Genomic DNA, 24,296 nt, shown 5'->3' with positions numbered 1-24,296 from the left:
CCCTACAAGCTACCTTGTAGATCAACCCCCTCTAGTCTGTCAGTCAAGCTAAGAAAGATAAATGGAAATCTTCAATAGCTTTTCAATTTCTACTAAATGCTTTTTAACATGAACACAGAATAGTTAGCAACAGCTGCATCAAATCTTGCAAACTAGCTAACTGCTATATTAAGCTAACTAAACTGGCTAGCTCAAACTCTCAGCATTGAACATTTGTGGTTTAAAAATGAGTTCCAGAGCAGCAGAATTTGTATCATGGTTTAAGTAATCCACGCAAGTTTGCTTATTTTCTAGCAATGGTAAAACAACCATTGCTATTTTTGTACTGAAATATTTTTTTGTCATCAGCTGGTACTAGAACTGTGAGGGGCCTGTGATGCTGATATGCACAGTGCACTAATGGCATCTTTGAAACCACAGACTGTCCCCCTTCCCCAACATATAAAAAAGTGTAAACACTGCTTACATCTGACTGCATCTCCAGGTCTCCCTGGTAATCCAGGCTGGCCAGCCTCTCCTGTGAAATTCAACATACACATCAGGATCAGAGACATAACATAGTGTCTATAATAACAAGCTGTGTGGTCTATTACTTTTAATACTGTACATTCCATAGCATTATATGGTATCATGTTATATTGTAGTCATATCAAATCATGTCACATTCAAATTGCATCTAGTGTATTCATGTTCATTAATGTGTCATAACATATTGTATTGTACCATGTTGTGTTATGCACCTCCTAAATTAACTCTAGGAGTAAAGTCTGTTACCTTGGTATCCCCTGAGCCCTTGCGGTCCTATGAGATTGAAAACATAGTCAAACAAAATGGCATGCCAGATAAGGACAGATTTTCTTTGCATAGCACAGGCCTGATAGCTGATAGTAAGCTGAAGTTTTACCAAAGCACAATAAGCCCTCAGTAGCAGCTACTGACCATGTCCTTAGCGTGAATGTTTTCACCAGAGGGTAACATCAATTCAAAAGTAGAAATACAAGAGGATATATCCTCTCCTATTATTAAATCATTCTAAGTGCTGGTGTCCTGTTTAATCAGAAAATAGTGACTTTGTAACTGTATTGTTATGATGGACTCTTTGAGGGACCCACCTGGAGATCCTTTGGGCCCTGCAGGTCCTGGGGGTCCAGGAGGTCCAGCGAAAAACGTGCCTGAATGAAAAACAGCAAATTTGACACTCACAATCTGTGTCTGCAGGCATGAGCACCAAACAACTGGCCCTGCCTCAGAGCCAGTTACCACTAATGCTGTGAGAATAGGGCAGTATGTGTGGCCCATAGAGGCTGTGCACAGAGGCTGCATGGGGCTGCTCCAGAGTGAACCCAGCTGTTGGACAATGTTTTGTTTGGGAAGAGATGCCAACCTGAGTTGGGCACGAAGCTGCCTGGCTCTCCCTTCTCTCCCCTTGGGCCGGGTCTTCCATAGCCTAAAACAGGAGATCAGAAACACATGGGTTTGAGCAGGCATTATCAATGGAGGCTTTATGCTGTGATAAGAGTTGTTTTGAAATGGGTTATATTTACCTGGTGGCCCAGGCTCCCCTTGTGGACCAACTGGGCCTGGCGGTCCTGGTCTGGAGTCTCCTGAGAAACAAACAAACAGTTTGGATCATGAGTGACATCACTGACAATAACAGCATATCCTGTGCATCAGTGGTGCAGTCTATGTGATACGCAGGACTACGCAGTATACCCACTTAAAATAGGAAAGGATAGGTATTTACATTTGGGGTTGATCACAGTATACCCACCACAGCTAACTAGACTACACCACAGCTGTGCAATAACAATATAAACCAAAACTTAATTTTCCCTGACACAATAATACTTGATGTACAGTACCGTATATTCAGTCATTAAGTCATTTTAACAAGTGATGGGTGCAGTTAATTTGTTTGCAATGCATGTTGTGCTGTGGTCATCTCACCTGTACGGCCAGGTTGGCCTGGCGGACCAGGAGGTCCCGGAGGGCCAGGGAGGCTTTGAGATCCAGCTGCACCAAACTGCCCTGAAATTACACATACACTGATATTTAGCCCAAAACAAATGTCAGCCTGTCTAAATGTAGTAATTACAAAGGAGAGAATTACATACTTTCTGCCTGGGTAGCACGAACGGTTTCTGTGGTCTTGATTGTGATGCCAGGTTCTCCTTGATCTCCCTTGTCACCCCTGTCTCCTTTAGGTCCTGTGCAAAATACAAAAAACCGAGGTCAAAACAACACAACCATGCAATCTCTTAGTGGCCTCACAAAATCAGGTAGAACTGAATGGAAGAGAAGTCAATAAAATCTAGAGGAACAGATTAAACCTAAAAGGGCTCCAAAGACTCTGATGGTTCAGAAACACAAGACACTCACCTTGCTGTCCTGGAAGCCCAGCAGGTCCAATGGGACCTGAACACACAGAACAACTGTGTTATTGCACCTTATAAACACAAATCTCTGTTATTACAGATTAGCCATTCCAAGTTCCTACATTATATTATAGTGGGGCAGTACCCGCTTCGTTTTCAATACCAATTTCAAGCACAGCGCCTGCTTCTGAGGCCACCGTTCCCACTTAGTTTGCCCTATAATCAAATGCCTGTCCTCTTTGGAAAGCTGAGACACTATAGTTTCTTGGAAAACAATCAGAAGAACTGTGTGCCAAAAAAAGCCACAAAAAAAAAGATCACTTTGCCTCCAATGGCCCATACTCCACTTACATCTACATTATTTTTTCAAACGAGAATAATGGTGGGAGTAGGCTATTATATTATATTATATTATATTATATTATATTATATTATATTATATTATATAATAGCCTATATATGGGATCTTGGAGGGGGGTATATATACATTTATTCAATTAAATAAATTCATTATATAATATAATATAATATTATTATATTATATTATATTATGTTATATTATATTATATTATGAATTTATTTAATTGAATAAATGTATATATACCCCCCCTCCAAGATCCCATATATACAAAATCATGAAAAATGACCAGTACACACAGTGCTCTCAAATGCTGTGGCCAGATCCGCTTACTGTGCTGAAGCCACACCCAATCATAGCAAAGGTTCTGACTCTCTCAACTGTCCTGCCACATAATTCCAATCATTCTATGAACCATCTGATTGTAATTAATATGACTCTATTCATGGGTTTCACCAGGTCCCTTTCCACAGGTGTATTAACCAAGCACCATGCAGCCCGCATTCATAATCTAGGTGCTGAGCTAATTAATGAAAACACCTGTGTAAAGTGCACAAAATAATTATGTCCCTTGTGCTAATCTATTGCAGAAAGCAATACAAAATACAATTACAATGCTTGTAGTTTTCTGACTTATACAAGGTGTTTCCAAATAAATCTTTGATTTTGGTTTTAGAAGAAATTCTAGTATCCAGAAAAGACATACAGTACTAGTATGAAGGTGTGGTTAACACTCTGGGCAGGTAAACACTGAACATGAACATTCTCAGATCAGCTTACCAGATATGTGTTCACTGTTCACTAAACCCACTAACCCTGATTAGCTCAGCCAGTAAATCAGCTAATGATTGATATCACCTACTGTATGTTAAGTACACAGGAAGAGAAAATACACTTTCTAGGGCTTGCCCACCTGCTCCCTCAACTCTTAAAGCAACATGATTCATGTCTATGAGCAGTCTGCCCTGCACCCAGGCCCCAGCTGCATGACTCACCTGATACGCCTGGGGGTCCGGCAGGTCCGGGAGATCCAGAGGGGCCAGGTGGCCCAGGAACGGCCACTGAGCTGGAGCCAGCTGAAAAATCACCATGGAAACAGACATGGAATTAAGACATGAAATAAAATAGCTCCATTGTTTAAACAGCTCTGGAGATATGACTCAATGGACCGTATGCAAAGGCTCTTTAGACAGCTCATTTATTTCCGGTGGAGCCAGGTGTGTTGTAGCCGCCGCTGTTGTTAATGTAATTAATGTTTAAACAAACCCGGTTGGGTGTTACACCTAGTGAATCAGCACATTACGATGTAGAATTATTTAGGCAATGTTAAAGTTGTAGAAAGAGTTGCCCTACTGGGCAAACAAGACATTTAGTGTCGGAGTGAACATGTAAGGAGCAGAAGATGCCGAGCTGACGCTCCATCAGAAATAAATGACCTGCCCAAAGAGCCCTCTGTCCATAAGGTCTATTATATTTATTGAACAATTTAGACGAGAAAACTCACCTGCATTGATGACTTGTCCAGGTGCTCCTGTTGCACCTGTGTAACAGATTCAGGCCCATGTTTTGTTAAATGTAGTTACACATATTACATGGCATTTTTATTCCAAATACAACCCCAAATCAGAAAAAGTTGGGACATTGTATAAAATGCAAAAAAAACCAGAATGAGATAATATACAAGTTTCGTAAACCTAAATTTAGCAGCAAAAAGGACATAGACAACATATCAAATGTCGAAAATTTAAATTTTGGAAATTTCATGGAAATATGTTAATTTTGAATTTAATGCCAGCAACATGTTTCAAAGACAAGTGGGACAGGGAATGTTTACCACTGTGCTGCTTCACCTCTTCATTTAACAGAATTCTGTAAATGTTTAGGAACTAAGGAGTTTTGAGAATGAAATGTCCCATTCCCAGGATTTCAGTTGCTCAACAGTATGGGGTATTCTTAATCATGTTTTTCATTCCATGATGCACCTAATTTGACAGGTCTCGACTGCAGACTGCTTTTAGCACCTGGACTCTTCCTCTATGGTGAAATACTGTTTAAATATGTGCAGAATTCATTTTGGCATTGTTTTCCTGAAATATTCAAGGTCTTCCCTGTAAAAGACATTGCCTGGATAGCAGTATATGTTGCTCAAACCTGTATACATCATTTATTTCTGAGTTGAGTATTAAACTGTGCTCATAGACAATGGTCATCTGAAGTTTTCCTGAGCCCATACAATGATTTTCTACAGAAACAGGTCTGGGTTTAATGCAGTGCCAAAAGACCACAGCCATCCAATATTGTTTTTCAGCTATATCCCTTGTTTGCAAAGATTCCTCTGGATGCTCTGAATATTTGAATAATATTATGTACTGTCGATGATGAACTCCCCAAATACTTCACAATATCATGTTAAGAAGCATTAATATTTTGTTTCATCATTTGTCCACAGGTTTGCACAGAGCGATTACCCCTACATCTTTACTTCTAAGAGACTCTGGATGCTCTTTGTCATACGCAATCGTGTTGCCAGTTACCCAAATTAGTTGTGAAACATTACTCCTTTTGCTTTCTTTATCATTTGTATCCAGCATTTTGTTAACACCACCCCAACATTTTTTTAAACTTGTTGCTGGTAGCCTATCAAATTCACAATTAACATATATTTTCCATGAAATAGTCAAATTTGTAATTTTCAACATTTGATATGTTGTTTGTGTCCTTTTTGCAACTAAATGAGTTCACAAGATTTGCAGATTATGACATTCTGTTTTTATTCATATTTTACACAACATCCCAACTTTTTCTGATTTGGGGTTGTAATAATTCCATTATTGATGGAAATATCATAATACATTAAAACAAATATTACCTTTCGCTCCTGGTTGTCCTGGGTTTCCTGGAATTCCTAAAATTAGAATATCAAACGAGGAATTTTATCAGGAAAACTGTTAAAAACTAATTCAGCTCTAAGATCTAATATGTGTCTAATACAAATATGTAGACTATACCTGGTGATCCTTGCAGGCCTGGTGTTCCTAAAAGCACAGGTCAATTATTATGACATCTGTACCAGTATCCTCGTGGCTTAATGGTGCATTGTCACTGACAAGATAGTAGGACCTACCTGGGGCTCCTGTATCTCCTGGGGGCCCAGAGGGACCTCTGATTCCAGGTGGTCCGATTGGTCCTTGGTCACCTGGACATCAAAAATTCATAACCATGATTCCTCTTGGTCTCATTTGAATGCTGTATTATTAATAATCATATGAAATAATAATTTACCTCTGGTTCCTTTTTCACCATCAATTCCTTGGGGTCCTGTCACACAGGATGGAAACAAAAGGATGAGAAGATTTGAGGGAAGAAGCTAAATTACCGGTACACACCAACTTCATAGAGACATTATCCAGAATCAAAGAAATTATTTAATACTGACCACATCATTATGCATTATAATGTGAGTGACACATAAACAGAGAACTCATCTCTTAATGGGTTAAGAGTAAAAATAGTAGCAGTAAAAATAGTCATGTTATCTGCAAGTATTGGCTGCTTGATTGCAGGCTGGCAGATGGATAGTGGCATCTCTCTGACTCACCAAACAGCAATTGCATTTAACCTTTAGTCATGCTCTTTAGAGTCTAAGAGCCTCGCAGACTGATGGTTCTGTTGATGGCGCCCACAGGTATAATAAACTAAATTCATGATGGGGTTACTGATTTCTCTCTCTCTCTCTTTCTCTCTCTCTCTCTCTCTCTCTCTCTCTCTTTCTCTCTTTCTCTGCCTCACACTCACACTCTCTGCCTCACACTCAAACACACTCACACACACACACACACACACACACACACAAACACACACACACACCACCTCTTACCTGCAGATCCCTTGTCTCCTTTCTCTCCAGTGGGTCCTTGTTTGCCTGGGCTTCCTGAGGAACCTGAAAAGAACCAGAAAAGAACCCGCAGGAGAACCCGGTCAGGGGAAATCAGTACAGTATCATTACATCGTTCCAAAACCAATACCGGTTTTACAGACTGGATACAAATTGGAAACTAAACAGAAAGACTGCATAGCATTTGTACATTCATAATATATATATAGACAAATGTATGTACAGTATATGTGGAATAACAAATTATGCTATATTGTTATAGCATACCCACCTTGTCTGCCTGTTTCACCCTTGTCGCCATGGTCACCTGTGTAAACATGAAATGTGCAATGACATTATATCAACTGATTAATTATTAACATAAATTATTTGAATAGTTATGAGTCCCAAAGACTCCTCTAGAGAACATGAGGCAAATTGATTCTCCCACCTTTAATTCCCTGTGATCCAGCAGGTCCTCTGTCACCTGTAGGTCAAAAGAACAACAAGTATTGAGAGGTACAACTGAACTTCCTACATTTGTACCACACATGTGTCACCTATGGAGTTAATAATGGAGGGCTATGTGGGTGGCTGGGTTAGTGACTTGATATAGAAGTGTCTGAAAGATGCAATAATGGTCATGTCCATACCTTTTTGTCCAGCAGAACCAGGGTCACCACGGAAACCAGGGCTTCCTGGATCACAGGGTAAGGAGGTAAGAGTGGTGTTAATGACATGCCATCCATGTCTCATTTCTCCCCCTGTCATTCAGCAGGGTCTACAGAAAGGAGAGTTCCTCTGAGGAACTGTGAGAGGCTGAAAAGGGACTTACCTGGAGGTCCAGCAAGGCCATGTGCTCCAGTTTCACCTGGAAAAGAGAGAATCGGTAAGTACTACATGTAGCACTGTCTTTTAATTAGTTGATGACAAAAACTATGTAGTGCACCTCATGTACAGAGACAACACCACACTATAGGTTTAGTAACTTTCTGCTAGATAGATAGATAGATAGATAGATACTTTATTGATCCCCAAGGGGAAATTCAAGGAACACACTGATGCTACACACTGTGCATATGGCAAAAGAGTCATCACTAGTATCACTTATGTCATGTCATTCAGATCTGGGCTTTCGAGGCATATCTCACCTTTGGGTCCAGGAGAACCAACCGATCCTGGAAGACCGGGAGGTCCAGCATCACCAGGAGACCCTGTAGAGACAAAACCATGTTAATGCCAATCATCTATACCTCACCAGAGAGAGAGAGAGAGAGAGAGAGAGAGAGAGAGAGAGAGAGAGAGAGAGAGAAGATTGATCCCCAAGGGGAAATTCAAGGTCTCAGTAGCATACAGACATCACACACAACATGCACTAACAGCAGAAAGGGTAAGACTGAGCAGCATATGAAGATGAGCCCTCATTATGAACTCCTGTATGTCATCTGTAAATACACTGAAGAGCACACTGGACCTCGTTCACCCTTGGTGCCAAACCCTGGAGGTCCAGGTTCCCCACGAGGTCCTGCTGCCCCTTCTCGTCCGCGCATCCCCTGGGGTCCCTCTTGACCATGATCCCCTGAAGGGGAAAGCAAGGAGATTGGTTTCAATGACTTTAAATGGGGGCCTGTAAAGATCAAGACTGCAACACTGTAAAGAGTCAGATGTCCTGTGTGCCAGTGTAGAGGAAACTCCCCATACCAGCACTTCCTTTCTGTCCTTTTGGCCCCTCGTGTCCTGGTGGTCCCATAACGCCAGGAGAACCTAGAGGGGAAAGGTCAAAGGTCACACTGACAGGAGTAGCATCAGTATAGTTTATGTAGTCTAAAACCTTAAATAAATACAAATATGAATAGATTTATATAGAAATAACATGACCTAATGTCAAGGCAGCTACTGTCTGACCATACCTCCCAAAGTTAGAAAGGTCACAGCAAGCTGTGGCCTGTCCTCTCTTGTAATACTACCTTGTGCCTCAAGAGGCGATAGAGACTTTCTACCGTAAAAACAGCAAGCAAATGAACCTATCCTGCAATGTCAGCCTATCAGTCAACCTTAATCGTTAGTCTCAACTAAGTTAATATACTACCGTTTGTGTGTCCAGTAGCTTCCACATTCTAAGGACAAACTCTGGATACATGAATGACAGAGAGGAGCTAAGGATGGATAAATGTGGTGATATCATCCTGCCACAGTTGATTTGGACTGTGGAGTATGAAGTTATTCAGCTTCCTACCCTACAGCTAGTCAATGCAACATATTGCATGTATATAGACCCTTTGTTGCATCAGAGAAAACTAGTCTGCTTTATGCATAAACATCATTGTGCTTACCTGGTAAACCAGGGAAACCTGTGTCACCTGTGTATTGAAACAAAAAGATTAAGACTGTTACTGAAGTGCATTATCAGGTGTTCATGCATTTAATCTAACTGGACCACATTTTTGCATTTCAGTATGGTCATGTAGATGTCTCTCTCTCTCTCTCTCTCTCTCTCTGTTTGTGTGTGTGTGTGTGTGTGTTCAAACCTTTATGTCCAGGAGCTCCTGTGTCACCTGATATAAAACAAGGAGACATAAATTAACATACTGTATGAATTCTCATGTTTAGAGTGCAAAAAGTATCACAGTACTCCAATACAGTAGAGTTCAAACATAGGGTGTACTGGTCATTATAGTGCCTGTGAGTGGTGTGGAGTTGGTGGTGGTCATTATAGTGCTGTGAGTGTGGTGTGGAGTTGTACTGGTCATTATAGGGCTGTGAGTGGTGTGGAGTTGGTGGTGGTCATTATAGGGCTGTGAGTGGTGTGGAGTTGTACTGGTCATTATAGGGCTGTGAGTAGTGTGGAGTTGGTGGTGGTCATTATCTCTCTCATTATCTATCTCTCCCTCCTCTCCCCCCTCCACCCTCAGCTACATAACATCCTGGACATTGGACCCACAAATGGCCGCCTGCACCACTCCACTTGCACACTTGTACACTTTGCAACTTGTTGTTGTTGTCCTGGAAACACAACACTTCTGCTGCTCTTACATAACTTGCACCACTATGCCACTTTATTTCTTACTTAGGTCAAACAGAACTACCTCAGCCTCTTATTGGCCTGACTTTGCACTAGTATTTTATTTTATTGACTGTCTATGCACAATTTCAACCAAATTTTGCTGCTCTTATTTTTTCATTATATGTGCCCTCTTATTTACTTATTTACTTACTTTTTTGTTTACTTGAATGTTATGTTTGTCTGTGGACTTAAAATTGTTAAAATATGTCTTGTCTCCACCGTGGGATAGTGAGAAACGTAATTTCGATCTCTTTGTATGTCTGGAACATGTGAAGAAATTGACAATAAAGCTGACTTTGACTTTGACTTTGATTATAGTGCTGTGAGTGTGGTGTGGAGTTGTACTTAAGCAATAAGCCCCGAGAGGCCGTAGGTTACACTGATTCTACAACAGCTAAGGGGCGTCGTCAGGCACAACGCGCTAGCGGAGAGTCAGTGTAACCTATGGTCTCTCGGGGCCACTACTTTAACTTTTGTATCAAGTTATGTTAGCGCAGTAATATAGAACTCAGGGCAGCTACTTTAACTTTTGTATCAAGTTATGGTAGCGCAGTAATATAGAACTCGGGGCAGCTACTTTAACTTTTATATCAAGTTATGGTAGCGCAGTAATATAGAACGGAATGTGGTCAAGGTATATGTTTGTTTGGATTTTACAATGGCATCGAACGTGATTCAGCCAATCACAATCAAGGACCGGAACTATCCGTTTTAGAATGGTCATTACAGGGCTGTTAGTGTGGAGTTGGTGGTGGTCATTACAGGGCTGTGAGTGGTGTGGAGTTGGTGGTGGTCTTACCTTTAGGCCCTGGCGGTCCTCTCTCTGTTCTAACTGAGGAAGCTAGGGTCGCTGAAGAAACAAAGAGATTTCAGTATTTAGTACATGATTATCGTAAAAGCACAAATTTTCGCCCCTTTCGTTCGAAAATTCTAAAATAAAGATGTTTTTAAAGCAACACCAAAGAGTTTTTTGTACCTTAAAATAATGTTTCCAAAATCGTTTCAGTGGTTCATCAACTTGTAACAGGGTGAACGGCACTTCTGCATTCGCTTTGCGGCCCTCTATCGGCTATAACCGCACTATGTAAGTTTGCCAGATCGGGTAGCGGATCTGTAGTTCGATGGAATTTGACTTGCATCTGATGTTGCAATACATCATACTTTCATAAATCGTGAAAAATATTCTACATTGTCTGTGGACATCGTTATTTGCCAAGCCGGTGCTGGATAAACAAATAGTGTGAGTGCGACAGAAGGAAAGTTATTTGGTGTTGCTTTAATACTTCAAAATAACATTTCATAAATGAACCTTACATTTTCCAATAGCCATAGGTGTGTAGATTTGAACAAAATCTCGTTTGGTTCTTAACAGGAGCATTTACTGCCTTCAAAATCCTATTTTGTTTACTGTGCTCAGAGTTTGGTGCTGGGCTGGTGGGTGCCCTATTTCCGCCCACTAACTCGGCACATCAACGGTTAGACCGGAATTCTCGTCGCAAAATCAAAATTCCACTGGAGCTCCAAGCGGATTTGTACATGCAGCCTTACAACACTGTTTACAGTTCTTCGAGTCATGGTAAAATGTCATTTTTGGTACATAGCTAATTTAGATACATTTATGGTGTGGGTGCTTGCGTTTCTTTAGGAATCCGCCATCTTGGTTTGTCTAGAAATGAATATTAAGTGACACATACACGTAAAAGGGCGGAAATAGGGCATGGGCGGAAATATGTGACTTTCCGATACCATTATGACTGTTGTGTAGTTCTTCTGTAGTAGTAGTAGGTGTGTATGTGTGTGTGTGTGTATGTGTGTTTACCTTGAACAGACTCAGATTGTAGCTCTGATCTCAGTAGCTGTTGTATAGTCCTCTGCAGAGCTGTGTTGTCCATGGGAAGTGCTCCCCCCAGGTTCAGAGTGTTGTCGGCCCGGCTGAGGGTCCCGCTGGTGTCCGTGTAGATGCCTGGCTGAGGGTGCAGTGTGTGGTGCACCTCGTTACCGGCAGTCAGGCGGCTGGTGCGGGCAGCCGTGGCACCGGAGGCACCTTCCAGAGCATCCACACGAGCCCTCAGCTTCCTCACGTCCTCCGCTGGGGCGAGGGGGGGGGGGTCACATTAATGCCCTCACTAACAAGTCATACCCCAGGGCCCAGGGTTATGTGTGCGCACAAGTCCATCTTTGGGAGTGTATTGTATTAATGGGGTGATGGGGTGTGTTGTGTGTGTGTGTTCGCTTACATGTTCAAGTGTGTGTGTGTGTGTGTGTGTGTGTGTGTGTGTGTGTGTGTGTGTGTGTGTGTGTGTGTGTGTGTGTGTGTGTGTGTGTGTGTTCGCTTACATGCTCAAGTATGTGTGAGTGTGCGTGTGTGTGTCTTTATATGCTGTGATAGTTCATACATACCGGTATATGTACGTAGTTACAGTTTATGAGCTGTACCCTACTTTTGTGTCTGCGTGTGCTGAGTGTGGGTTAATGTGCATGCTTGTTTGAGTCATATGTGTATGTCCTGCATGTCTGTGTGTGACTCACCCAGTGCGATGAGTCCAAACAGCAGGCCCAGCAGCAGCAGCAGGCCCAGCAGAAGTCCCAGCAGCCACTTCCACCAGGAGCAGCAGCCGGGCAGACAGCCACAGCAGCCCCCGCCTCCCCCATACTCCTCCTCCTTCTGGATCTCTGATGGATGAACACACACACACGCACACGCACACACACGCACACGCACACGCACACGCACACGCACACGCACACGCACACGCACACACACACCCACACACACACACAAAACACGACAGATAAGCGGTAGCACACAATAAATACACACAGACACACAATTTCCAACCAAGATAGAGGAAACACTCTGTGGTGTACACTGTTTGGAAGTTAAAGTTATAAATTCCATAGGAAAAGGTCAAACATCTTTATATGGTAATGCAGTCTAGCACTAATGCTGATGTCCACTTGTCCAGATTATGAAATACAAAGTATACAGAGAAGATATACTGAATATTTAAATAACCCACCCTTGTTTCAGGTGTTTAAAACCCAACACAGTTATATATTCCTTCACTATAATGTTCCTTTTGTAGTGACCCAGCACACTCTACCTGCGTAAGTAGCTTTGTCTTTGGTCGCCACTGCTGATGATCCATCTGAAAAAAAGTGAGTCATTCAGTTAATCAATCAATCAATATGTCAGTCAATCTTCCAATCTAATCAATCTTCCAATTAGTCAATCAGTATGCTATATCTGACAGACAAACAGATACATTTTGTTGTATAATATCATATTATATTATTACATCATATTTTATTTAGTTTATTAACAAATAAGCAATGAAAGAATCCAGCTAGACGACGCTCTTAACCTGGATAATAATGCTAATAATGATTCCTCTAACGCGTTAAATAATCCTATAATAGACGGTATGTATCTGAGACAGTCCTGATGGCTGTGTCTGGTGCTAAGCTGCAGGTAGGGGAACAGAAGGTGTGCTCACAGTAGGTGTTTGCAGAGGTGGATCGGACAGGAGCAGCCTGTGAGTAACTGCCAGAGATCACTTTTTCTTTCTTCAGAGAGTCGTCAGAGAACGAGCCTGCAGAGGAAACGGAGAACACCATCTCTGAAGACTTAACAACATGACGGCATGCACATTGATCTGTGTGTCTTCCTCATGTAGCCTAGTTCAAAGAGAACAAGGTGAAAATGAGGGTAAAACAAACTTTCCATCATAGGATTACGTCATAAGGTCATAAGGTCGTATGGTCATACAGACATAATGACAGCATATAGTCATATGCATCTCCGTATGCGTCTACAGTAACACTACAACACCTGCCAACAAACCACATGTATAGTATTATCCATATTATCGTTTATTAAGTCTACTGACAGAATATACCACTTGACTGTGACACATCTATGACACAACTTGTTTGGTCAATCTTAAAAGAGGGAGTTCATAAAAAGTGTTCCCACTGGTTTTACTAAGAAATTAAAATGAAATTAAAATCAAATTACATTATTTGGAGTCTATCAAATAATACTTTATACTTTCACAAATGACATTATTTGGGCTATATCGAATAATTCTTTGTACTTTCACCAATTACATTATTTGGGCTATATCGAATAATATTTTGTACTTTCACTATACAGCAACAGAACTCATGTTGTGTTTGGATTCCTCGGAGCGGCTGTGTTGTTCTTACCCGTCCTCACTCCAATCCCACTGCTGAACTGTTTCCCGCTGTCCTTGGTCAGGATGAGGACCTCCGTGTCCCTCTTCACAGGAACATTCTCCTTCTCCAGCAGGACATATTTCCGGGGCACATCATCACTGAGGGACCTGGATGTGGACACAGCTGCATGCACGCACACACACACACACACGCACACACACACACACACACACACACACACACACACACACACACACACACACACACACACACACACACGGAAAATAATTTCAATGTTTTAAAATGGAAGCCATCAGTCACACAAAAAATAACTGAAATTACATACACTGCCAAAGGTCCTGGAGTTCTACCACTGATGGAAGGCTTGAGTAATGCACATTAAGCCTGCATGTGAGGGTCAAAGGTCATGGCATGGTGATTACCTGTGGAGGTGGACACCCCTGTGCTGACCACTCCTATGCTGTTCATTACCTGGGACACATTCTTCTGGACACCATATCCTGATGGGGCCCAAAAGTACAAACACTGCTTCAACCATTTCTCAGTAAGGGTGTGAAAGCTTTACAGAAACCCACGATGACGTTTATGAACATACAGTATAGAATTATGAAAATTCTCTTGTTTTTTAATATGCTTAATATATAATATGAATGTAGTAAGAAACAATAATCAAATATGTATTAAATTGGATAATGAATGCATTCATTTAAAAAAAACTGAATAGCCTACTGCTTTCAGTTTATGAGTTCAAGGCTCCCCTAGTGTCATATTATATGTACTACAGCTGCTAAAAGACATGTACCTGCATGTGTGTTCACCCCATTGGAAGAGAATGTGTTCACCCCATTGGAAGTGAATGTGTTCACCCCATTGGAAGTGAGTACACTGCTTGGTGCTGTTGACACCAAGTTATTCTGGAATCCATACACTGCACAAAGAGAGGGAGGGAGAGAGAGAGAGATTTCCACATGTTTTGTATTTAAACATGCACTAGCTTTAGAATTCAAACATTTCAGAGGGTGTGAGGAATGTAAGGATGCAAACTATATAAAGTATTTCTAAATTCTAAATACATGTACATGGTAAGTTAAGTAAAGTTATTTTGAAAGCTGTAAAGTGTAAAGATTTCACTTGACTTATGTTACATATAATTAACTCTCTCTTAACCCAGAGAGTAATTGCTGACCTGACAGGGAGGATGGTGAGGTGGTATTGACCAGTGATGTCCCGGATGACAGATTGTTGTTTCCCTGGTAACCATAGGTGGGGCTGAGTGAGGCTCCTGATGGGAGCGTGGAGCTTGTCCAGGTGTAGGAGGTAAGGGCAGCGTCTAACATGGCAGAGTCATACTGCCCAGACACTGAAACAGAGAGACACGTGAAAAACAGTGAGCTAGCTAAGTGTGTGTGTGTGTGTGTGTCTGTGTGTGTGTGTGTGTATGTGTGTGAGAGAGAGAGATTGTATGTGTGTGTGTGTGTGTGTGTGTATGTGTGTGAGAGAGAGAGATTGTATGTGTGTGTGTGTGAGAGAGAGAGAGACATACATTCATAAAATAAACCCAAATAACTATCGTGGGATCTGCGTCACGAGTATTCTTGGTAACATTTTCTGTAATATACTGAAAACAAGAATACTTACCTTCTTGGATAATAAGAACATTTTATGCAAAAGTCAGATAGGCTTATAATAATTTTATAACTATTTAGGACTTACAATAACATCATCAGGAAGGTTTAATCTGGCATCAAAACCTGGCTGACAAAGCACGAAGGACATATTTCTTAAACTTCTTAATATGTCCTAAAAAACAGAGAGAGAGATTGTATATGTGCGTGTGTGTGTGTATGTGTGAGAGAGAGAGAGAGAGAAAAAAAGAGAATGTATGTGTGTGTGTGTGTGTGAGAGAGGGAGAGAGAGAGAGGGAGAGAGAGAGAGAGAGAGAGAGAGAGAGAGAGAGAGAGAGAGAGAGAGAGATTGTGTATGTACCTGACTGTGAGCCCTCAGCAGGCGCTCTGACCTCCACGCTGGCCTTGCGAGGGACGGGGAGGGTGGAGGAGGTGGAGGAGCGGGTGGGGCTGACACTGGAGGACCGCCCACCCTTCAGCAGACGCTTCACATCATCCAGCTCTGTCCCTGAACACACACACACACACACACACACACACACACACACACACACACACACATACACATACACATACACACACACACACACACACACACACACACACACACACACACACACACACACACACAACATAGCCATCAGAATGGCCGCCCTTCACTGAACACACTCTCTACCCTTTTCCAAAAAGTATGTTGCCATGGAGATGAGGGAACTCACATCGAGTGGAAGGCGAAGCGCTCTGGAGGCGGGCTCTGATCTCACTCTCTGAGACACAGTGGACAGGAGACACAAGAGTTAGCATCAAATACTCAACACAAACACAACATACAAACATGCATTTAAGCACACAAGCATACATACATACATACATACATACATACATACATACATACATACATACATACATGCATACATACATACTGTACAGTATATACATACATACATACATACATACATACTGTACAGTATATACATACATACATACATACATACATACATGCATGCATATGTGACAGGACAGACTTGTGTTGGTATGTTGGTGTAATGATGGAAAAAGGACAGTGGGGGGAGCTGGTGCACTTAAGAAGGAAGTGTCCATCAGGCAAAGAAGAATACTGCACTATATAAAGTGGGCCAACAATTATGATTTGGCTCAGAGAGAAGAATCCATGGGCTTGGTCTTTATAATTGATTGACATTGTTCTCTAACTTCTTTGGTGTGTTGTGACCAGATAGTCAAAAAATAACCTTGTGACATGCATGTATGCAAACACTACTAGAGACAAAAAAATGTAAGACAAAAATAAGTCACAAACATTCAAGAGAGGGGAGACACCAGTGCTTTGGAGCCCAATTTGTGATTCTTTTGGGGACTTGGTTATTCTGTGTGTGAATGTTTACCTCTGCTCTGGCTTCGGCCTCGGGATGAAACTGTTGGAAAAATGTTGGATTGAAAAAAAGTGTTTTAGGATAATATCGACATCTGCATTATCATTTGCATTAAATGGTCACTTGGATGGAAGCCTACCGTAGTCTTTTCTGGTCAACTCTGGGGATGAGTTTCCACTAGAGCTTCCTGAAATCCAAAAGGAGAAGAAAAAAAAGTATTGAAGAAACGGTCTATTAAGGTAGACTACAGTGTAGATCTTAACTTTATTGGAGTGTTGCAAACAGTTTTAACCAGTGCACTGTTCACTGTCCCTTCACCTTCAAATTTATTTCAAGAGACAAAATGGCTCTTGAAGTGCATCTTTACCTGATTCAAAATGTATCGTGATATGGTTCTATATCAGTTTTGGTTTGTATATGAGTACCTAAATGTATGTAAATACAGTACAGCGTGTTGACGTACCATCGTAGCCCATGGAGTGGCTGGTCATAACCTTCCTCTCCAGGAAGATAGGGGAGTGGCCTGTAGAGGAGGCGGGGCCTTGTGACCTCCTCCCACCCCCACTGGAGCTCAGCTTCATTTTAGACCCCCCTATCCCTGGTCCCGAGGAGCTGCTGAACATAGCACCTCCTCCTCCTCCTCCTCCTCCTCCACCACCTCCTCTGGCCCCTCCTCCACCGGCTCCACCTACTCTAAGTCCTCCTCCTCCTCCTCCTCCTCCTCCTCCTCCACCTCCTCCTCCAGACCCCTCGCTGGAGAAGTCCCCCATGTACACGCCTGAACTCAGTCCTCCAGCATTCACCCCCACTGATGCTGTAAAAGAAACATACGCACAGTCAGACACACACACACACACACACACACACATACACACACACACACACACACACACACACACACACACACACACACACACAAACACACACACATATATATATAGGTTATAATAATGGTGAAAGCACTAAAGCTGCTGCAGTTGGATTTTGGGGTTGGTGATCTGTGCTCACTAATAGAAGAAAGTGCAGACTGTGCTGTGAAATGATAGTGAAAACAACATCAATATACACTCAGACACACATCAAACACATACACAAGTCAAATCTGACCAAAGTTCCTTCTTATGTTGCTTGTGAGAGATGCTTTGCAGACTGGGATGTACGCTGTGACGCTATGGAGATTACATCAATTCCATGACTGACAAATTAGTACATTCACAACAAAGTACATTCGTTTCTGTATTGATAGTGCTGTGCCTCCCAAGACCAAGACCTTCATGGATGGGACCAGAGAGCTACTAAGTAGTGTCAAGGACCTGAAAGAGCAAGGCCTTCAGGGATGGGACCAGAGAGCTACTAAGTAGTGTCAAGGATCTGAAAGAGCAAGGCCTTCAGGGATGGGCACAGAGAGCTATTAAATACGTCGCTTCTGTTGATGTTCAAACAAAACAGAGAGCTAGCACGCTACTCCCTCCCCCTTCCTCCCGTGCAATTAAAACTCTCCTAAACTCGCATCTCGTCGGTTATTGGTTGACACACTTTATTTTGCCTTTAAGGGGTTGCCAACCCTTGTTGGTAGCAATTGTTTTTGTGTACAGATCTTGGAGCCTAGGGCTTTGACTTATGGGGCAGGCTTATGGGGCAGGCAGCTAGCGGATCGTTAGGAAAGATTAGATAAATGTAATAATTTATGTTTGGGCCTTTTTTGGGCCTGAAATCGCTGATGCAACCTTTAAGGAGTGTGAAGGAGCTGAGAGGCAAACTGAAAGCAAGCAAGGCCTACAGAGGCTCCAGCAGAACAACATGAGGGATGTGTGTTCAGAAATGAAGACCATAACAGGGTTCAGAGCAAAGGGGGCTTTGAGGGAAACCTGAACAGAGTCAACGACCTTATGATGGACAACACCTTACATCCCATGCACGCACTACTGGTAAGACAGCAGACTGTTTTTAACCAGAAGTTCCTTCAAATTTGCTGTAAGAAGAACTGCTACTGAGAGCCATTCCTGCCCACTGCTAGAACTATTTACAAAGACTCCCCTCTGTGCTGGGAAAGATAATGCACAGTTTACATGTAATTGCACAGAGACTTAGTGATATCCTACATTTTATTGATTTTGAGTGATACATATTAACATTAGTAATTGTTGCTGTAACACTATCATTTCAGCTTAAATTAGTTTATTTATCTATCTATCTATCTATCTATCTATCTATCTATCTATCTATCTATGTCTAGTCTGACCTTTGCATGTACAGTACCAGTAAACCCACCAGTAAAAGAAGAGTATGATGTTGTTGTTACTCACAGGATGTGTAGAAGCTGCTGCTGTTCTGGGTTAAAATATTCTTCTCCACCCCGGCCCCTCCATAGCCACTGCTCATGCTCTTCACTGACCCACTACTGCCCTCTGGTGGTACAGAAAGCACATAGCATACAAACATAAAACACACACAAGGCATGTCGTGACTAATAATAACACAAAAAAATGACATAAAACAATTATTATGTTTCTATTTGTCGTCATTGATTCAGACTAAGCCACTTGAAGGGAGAGGTCATTGGCATACAGCCCCACTAGACAGCCAAGATACTCCGGGGAAGCACTTTGTCATTTCACAAAACATCTCATTACTTACAACTAAAATATTAGATGACAGGGGTCACTTGATCTGGAGCTACTGTTATTCAACAACAACAACAACCGTTTTGCCTGGAATCACTGTTCTGGGAATCTTAATTTTACTCACTTGGTGGCAAAGATGTTAGTCTTGTGGATGTTATGTCTGTCACAACTGAGAAAAAACAACAGTTAAACCAGCATAGGTATTAAACAGGCTTATAGCTAACACAGGTTTACACAGTGGTGAAAAAGACAAACAAAGTGAGCGTGAGAAACTGAAAATGAAAAGCAAAGAACAAAAAATAGAACAAAAAGAGAAAAGGAAAAAAACGAGAGAAAGGCAAGTTAAAAGTGGGTTCATCTTTACCTCCTGAACTGCCTCCTGAGAAATGTCTGTCACTGGATATCAGATCATCCATTCCATGCTATCTGATGAGGAAAATGTATATATATAAATGTCTTGTCTATAATTAAAAGTATGTGAAAGTTTCACAGTGCGTGTCAAATACAGAATCCACAAGTCAATTTTGTCTGTTGAAAGCAAATTATTTTTCTTCTTCTCACTCTATCTCAAGCATGGGCATGTTATCCATCTCACATAGGCAGCACATAATTAATTGGCTTAAATCATGACACCAGTCTAGCTCTGGGCATTCTGCAATGTAATCTGTCTTCAGAGACAGTCAGCGAATAAGCTTTTTCAAAACAAAAAAACACACAACAGAATGTCTCTCCTGTCTGGACTTTGACTTCCTTTTGTTGTGCTTGGGCTAAGCACAGACTCAACCAACATTCATTTCATTTAGTATATTTCAGAAACTCAGAAAAGAACTGTTTTCAGAAAATCTGTTTCGATAACTCTCCATTAATCATGAATGGCCAATTTAATGGATTAAGTCAGTCCTTTTTTGCTTTTAGTATTGGGCTATAGGCTCAATCTATGCACAGGAAATGCACCCTGAAAGTGTATGTGCCGCTTTTTCTGCTTTTCTAATTTCTTCCACAGGTATGAATGAATTAATCTTTCTGTGGGGAACAAATTAAAACTTTAATAGCCATTTGCTGTGTTGTTCTTCCTTAGTTTGACTCCAACAATTCCCAAATAGATCAGGAAGATCTAGATAGCTGTTGTTTTACTGTACGCAAACAACACAGAGCAATGCAGCTGATTTGAGCAGGACACACTGAGTGGTGTCACAGAGGAGGTTGGGGCAGAGGATTCTGCTGCTGGACCAGAGCAGACTCTGGGTTAGACCCACTACCCAGTGATGTGATACCAGTCTGGCAAGACGGCAGCTTTCTGGAAAACAGTTCCAGTCCATGGTCCAGCATGGTTTCACCACATCATTGCCTACACAAGCCTGGCCTGGTCCAAGGCCATTGCCTCGGGTTGGAGTAGAGCAATTGACCTTTGTGATGTTCAAAGAGTGTTCAGCCTGTATAGTCAGTACATCCCTGACCCTTCTGCACCCACCCTTTTGCACACAAAATGTCCCCTTTTTTAAAATCATAATTTGTAAATAGTGCAACCTGAGAATCCCTTTACTGTGCACAATAACCGCAATCATAAATCACTCCACAGGGAGAAGCAAGTCAAAGCAAAAAGAGCTGACAGCCTGATATTACATTTCTGAGCTCATAAAAAAGGAGAGGGGAGAGGGGGGGGGGAGTTAACAGCAGCAGTGTGGATGAGTCTCAGACATAAAAAGACAGGTTGGGACACAACATTTTAATCTCCTGCTCTCCTGCTCACAAAAACATAACTGACAGTGCGCTGAGGGATGCATCTGTACTCCAACTCCAATACTCCCCATCGAGGAATGGCATGCCATTAAACTCAGCCCATGTCACAAAGTGCTCCATTAAGTGAACTTCTTGAAAACACAACATGAAGGCAAACACAGCCAGGTGGGCATCAAGGGACGGTTCATCACAAGAGGCCGATGGAGACGGCCGCCTCTGAGTGACAAAAGAAGTCCATACCTAGCTGAACACTCTTTGTCCCACCATGGGTCCTTTCCTTTATTAAGCCTGAATCCAGGCACACCACACCCTTCAGGCGCTTCTACAGTTACAGTACACTACAGCCACACATTACCGCAAACTTCTAAAGCAAACCTCAGACATGGACAGTACAGAGAATTCCCCATCTTGTTTCAATAATAATAAAATAATCTCCAGTTGCATTGTTAGTGTTTCATCACAGAAGTTACAACACTGCAAAGTTCTTCATTTTTAAAATAATCAATCAGGCTTTACTTAGAACATACTTTACAAGAAACATACCAATAAGAAAGAGTATTAATTGTGACTTTTATCAGTTAACCAAATAATCAACCAAACAAATAGAACCAACACCCCTTTCTTAATGCTTTGAATGGTGCAAAGTTCCAGCACAGAGCAGATTGCAATCAGCAAACAGTAAGCCTGCACGTGTTTGAAGTTCAATACTTTACCTTTGCTGCTGATCAATGTTTGAAAACAGATACTCTGGCAGGAAAAAATAACTGGGGGAAAATATCTGCTTACAATCCAAAGGCAGTCCGCAAACAGTGAAATGAGATGGGATGCTCACCTGTCCGCCACAAGCATGGACTGATTGACTGCTACCTGTCGCTCTCTCTTTTCTTCCCCCTGCATGCGTGCTCCAGCAGGTCTGAATGGGGCACGCCCCTGCAAGATCGCTGGCAGGTACACAAACAAACCGCCTTCTGAAACACAGTACCCTGGGGACTAATAATTTAAAATGTCAGGTTATGGCATTGGGTTAGCTGAGTGTGCAAAGTTCTAGACACAGAACATTTCTTGTTTACCTCTGAGATAGTGTGCACAAAATCCACATAAACAATATACTGCATATCATAATATTAGCATAGTCATTTTGTACCTTCACATTTCAACATTTACAAAGCATTACAAAAAATGGTGAACTTTGTAAGAAACTTTTAAACAATGTTGTAAGTGCTAAATTTTTGCATGTATATTGGCATGGTAAGTCAAGTCAAATCACTTTTATTTATATTGCTAATTTTTGTATGCACAGAGTGCACAAAGCGCTCCACACATTGACACATAAGACAAAAGATGCCGGACGGAGCAGCGTAATCGCCAGTGTACCCATGATACCAAGACATACAAGATATAAGTATAAGTCTAGTCCTTTTCTCTTTTATATTTGTGTTGGGTTCTCAGGGAAATCTAAAGCTCGTTGCTTGTCAGACAAAGATTCAAGACAAACAAAATTCAAAGATTTAAGACAAGACAGTCTTAATTTCCACATGAAGAATGACTCTCTCTCTGTCCAAACCAAATATAGTCTACTTTGAATTTTCTTGAGATTTCACACTTTATGAAGGAGCCAAGTGGTTTGTGTTCATGCACCGTAACAATGAACAGCTGTGACAAAACAGTAATTTTGGCAAGGTGTCAGACATAGGCAGACATTTTCTATTTTGTATCCTTTCAAGATTTGATTTAGGTCTCAGATTAAATTAGCAGATAAGCATCGCTCACTGTTGGCGCTGGTGTTCTGAATCTCCGCCATGGAGTAATTGATTTCAAAAGTCTGTACAGCCTGCGCCAGATACTTTTTTAAGATTCAGCAGTATCCCCAACAAAAATGTATCACAGATTTCAAAAACAGTTTTACATTTACTTTTAATATCAAATTGACCATGCGTAGGCCTACTCAAGTCCACATTTATGACAATTCGCTGAAGGATATCTCAATAACAATTCACAAGGGACTAGCTTCAATAAAATCCTTAAATGAATCAAAGTGCAACGAGGGATGTCAGGACAAAAAATAAATGACAGAACAACATCTAGCAGGCTCAATTTAAAAGGACATTATTTATCAGAGCATGCTTAACAGTTTCTCCTCCTAATTGAACAGATATAATTGATTAATACAGTGAAAATCAACCCAACTATAGATTAATATAATTTGTTGTCATAACACTAAAATAAACAATACTGTTATGTAACCACTTAACGATAGTGCTGGTATGACTATGTCTGTTGTCTAATCCCAATTAAAATCTTCTTTTCAAAGTTTCTAGGACAGGGTCTGGCATGTTTGTGTTATCCAATAGTGATTCACCATCTCTGTGAAATAAAAAAGAGTTGCATGTATTCATGGAAAGGACTGCAAATTCTATCCTGGTGGCAACCAATGTTGAGAGAGCTGAGGTTTTGGTCTTTCAAACCACCCACCCATCAACCCCAATGACACACACACACATACACACCTCATTAGCTCTGTGAGGCGGACTGCACACCCGAGGGGACTAGTCTGTTCACATGCAGTCTGACTCACTCATCCAGTTCACACCCATCCCCACAGCCAGGGAAACAAACACAACCTTCTGTGTCTCTCATTCTGTCTATACTTTCCTATTCTGTCTCTCAAGTTCATTCTTGTGTCTTTTTTGTTTTTTGTTTACTATAGGCTTAATTAAACCTACAAGGATATGCAACATTACCATACAGGGCTATAACTCACACAAAGCACTTCACACAAACTAGTCCGTTCCTTAGTTTTTTTCTCCTGAAAATTTTTATGAACATTTTCTGGGAAAATCCTCAATCATCTGTTGCCATAGGAACTATAGGGGATGTGTTCTCCCTTTCCCTGTAATTACAAAGGACAAGTCATCACCTGGAGGACACCCTGGGCTAAACTGGCAAAAAGAGGGATCCAGTTTCATCTAATGTGTCTATGATAAAAACAGGAAAAAGAAATAAAAAGAAAATGTCTGAATTAAACCATGTTCTTAGTTTTTTTCC

General features: G+C 41.4%; 1 protein-coding gene across 1 annotated transcript in view; it reads right to left on the bottom strand.

The window, feature by feature from the left end:
- Positions 1-22,088, bottom strand: part of col17a1b (collagen, type XVII, alpha 1b) — a 29,612-nt gene extending 7,524 nt beyond the window's left edge. Inside the window, exons 1-42 of the mRNA XM_076285747.1 lie at positions 21,965-22,088; positions 19,876-19,937; positions 19,636-19,680; positions 19,194-19,295; positions 17,351-17,701; positions 17,027-17,074; positions 16,900-16,929; positions 16,216-16,263; positions 15,858-16,004; positions 15,058-15,231; positions 14,674-14,799; positions 14,294-14,371; positions 13,881-14,033; positions 13,169-13,264; positions 12,776-12,820; positions 12,201-12,344; positions 11,491-11,760; positions 10,471-10,521; positions 9,136-9,162; positions 8,941-8,967; positions 8,309-8,371; positions 8,082-8,186; positions 7,759-7,821; positions 7,443-7,478; positions 7,261-7,305; positions 7,059-7,094; positions 6,900-6,935; positions 6,611-6,673; positions 6,016-6,051; positions 5,858-5,929; positions 5,742-5,768; positions 5,603-5,638; positions 4,238-4,273; positions 3,729-3,809; positions 2,380-2,415; positions 2,115-2,207; positions 1,948-2,028; positions 1,545-1,604; positions 1,385-1,447; positions 1,113-1,172; positions 775-801; positions 467-517 (exon numbers count right to left, since the gene is read on the bottom strand). Coding sequence (XP_076141862.1) covers positions 467-517; positions 775-801; positions 1,113-1,172; positions 1,385-1,447; positions 1,545-1,604; positions 1,948-2,028; positions 2,115-2,207; positions 2,380-2,415; positions 3,729-3,809; positions 4,238-4,273; positions 5,603-5,638; positions 5,742-5,768; positions 5,858-5,929; positions 6,016-6,051; positions 6,611-6,673; positions 6,900-6,935; positions 7,059-7,094; positions 7,261-7,305; positions 7,443-7,478; positions 7,759-7,821; positions 8,082-8,186; positions 8,309-8,371; positions 8,941-8,967; positions 9,136-9,162; positions 10,471-10,521; positions 11,491-11,760; positions 12,201-12,344; positions 12,776-12,820; positions 13,169-13,264; positions 13,881-14,033; positions 14,294-14,371; positions 14,674-14,799; positions 15,058-15,231; positions 15,858-16,004; positions 16,216-16,263; positions 16,900-16,929; positions 17,027-17,074; positions 17,351-17,701; positions 19,194-19,295; positions 19,636-19,680; positions 19,876-19,927 — 3,220 coding nt within the window. The 5' untranslated portion in view covers positions 19,928-19,937; positions 21,965-22,088. The remainder of the gene's footprint in view (positions 1-466; positions 518-774; positions 802-1,112; positions 1,173-1,384; positions 1,448-1,544; positions 1,605-1,947; positions 2,029-2,114; positions 2,208-2,379; positions 2,416-3,728; positions 3,810-4,237; positions 4,274-5,602; positions 5,639-5,741; positions 5,769-5,857; positions 5,930-6,015; positions 6,052-6,610; positions 6,674-6,899; positions 6,936-7,058; positions 7,095-7,260; positions 7,306-7,442; positions 7,479-7,758; positions 7,822-8,081; positions 8,187-8,308; positions 8,372-8,940; positions 8,968-9,135; positions 9,163-10,470; positions 10,522-11,490; positions 11,761-12,200; positions 12,345-12,775; positions 12,821-13,168; positions 13,265-13,880; positions 14,034-14,293; positions 14,372-14,673; positions 14,800-15,057; positions 15,232-15,857; positions 16,005-16,215; positions 16,264-16,899; positions 16,930-17,026; positions 17,075-17,350; positions 17,702-19,193; positions 19,296-19,635; positions 19,681-19,875; positions 19,938-21,964) is intronic.
- Positions 22,089-24,296: the final 2,208 nt, after the last annotated feature.

The sequence above is a fragment of the Alosa pseudoharengus genome, unplaced genomic scaffold (assembly GCF_046254945.1).
Source record: "Alosa pseudoharengus isolate Yale_2024_CS ecotype anadromous, Long Island Sound unplaced genomic scaffold, YU_APseudo_1.1 YU_APseudo_1.1_scf_15, whole genome shotgun sequence".
In the NCBI taxonomy this organism is placed as follows: domain Eukaryota; kingdom Metazoa; phylum Chordata; class Actinopteri; order Clupeiformes; family Clupeidae; genus Alosa; species Alosa pseudoharengus.
The sequence above is the reverse complement of the archived record's forward strand: the minus strand, read 5'-3'. Positions and strand labels throughout refer to the sequence as shown.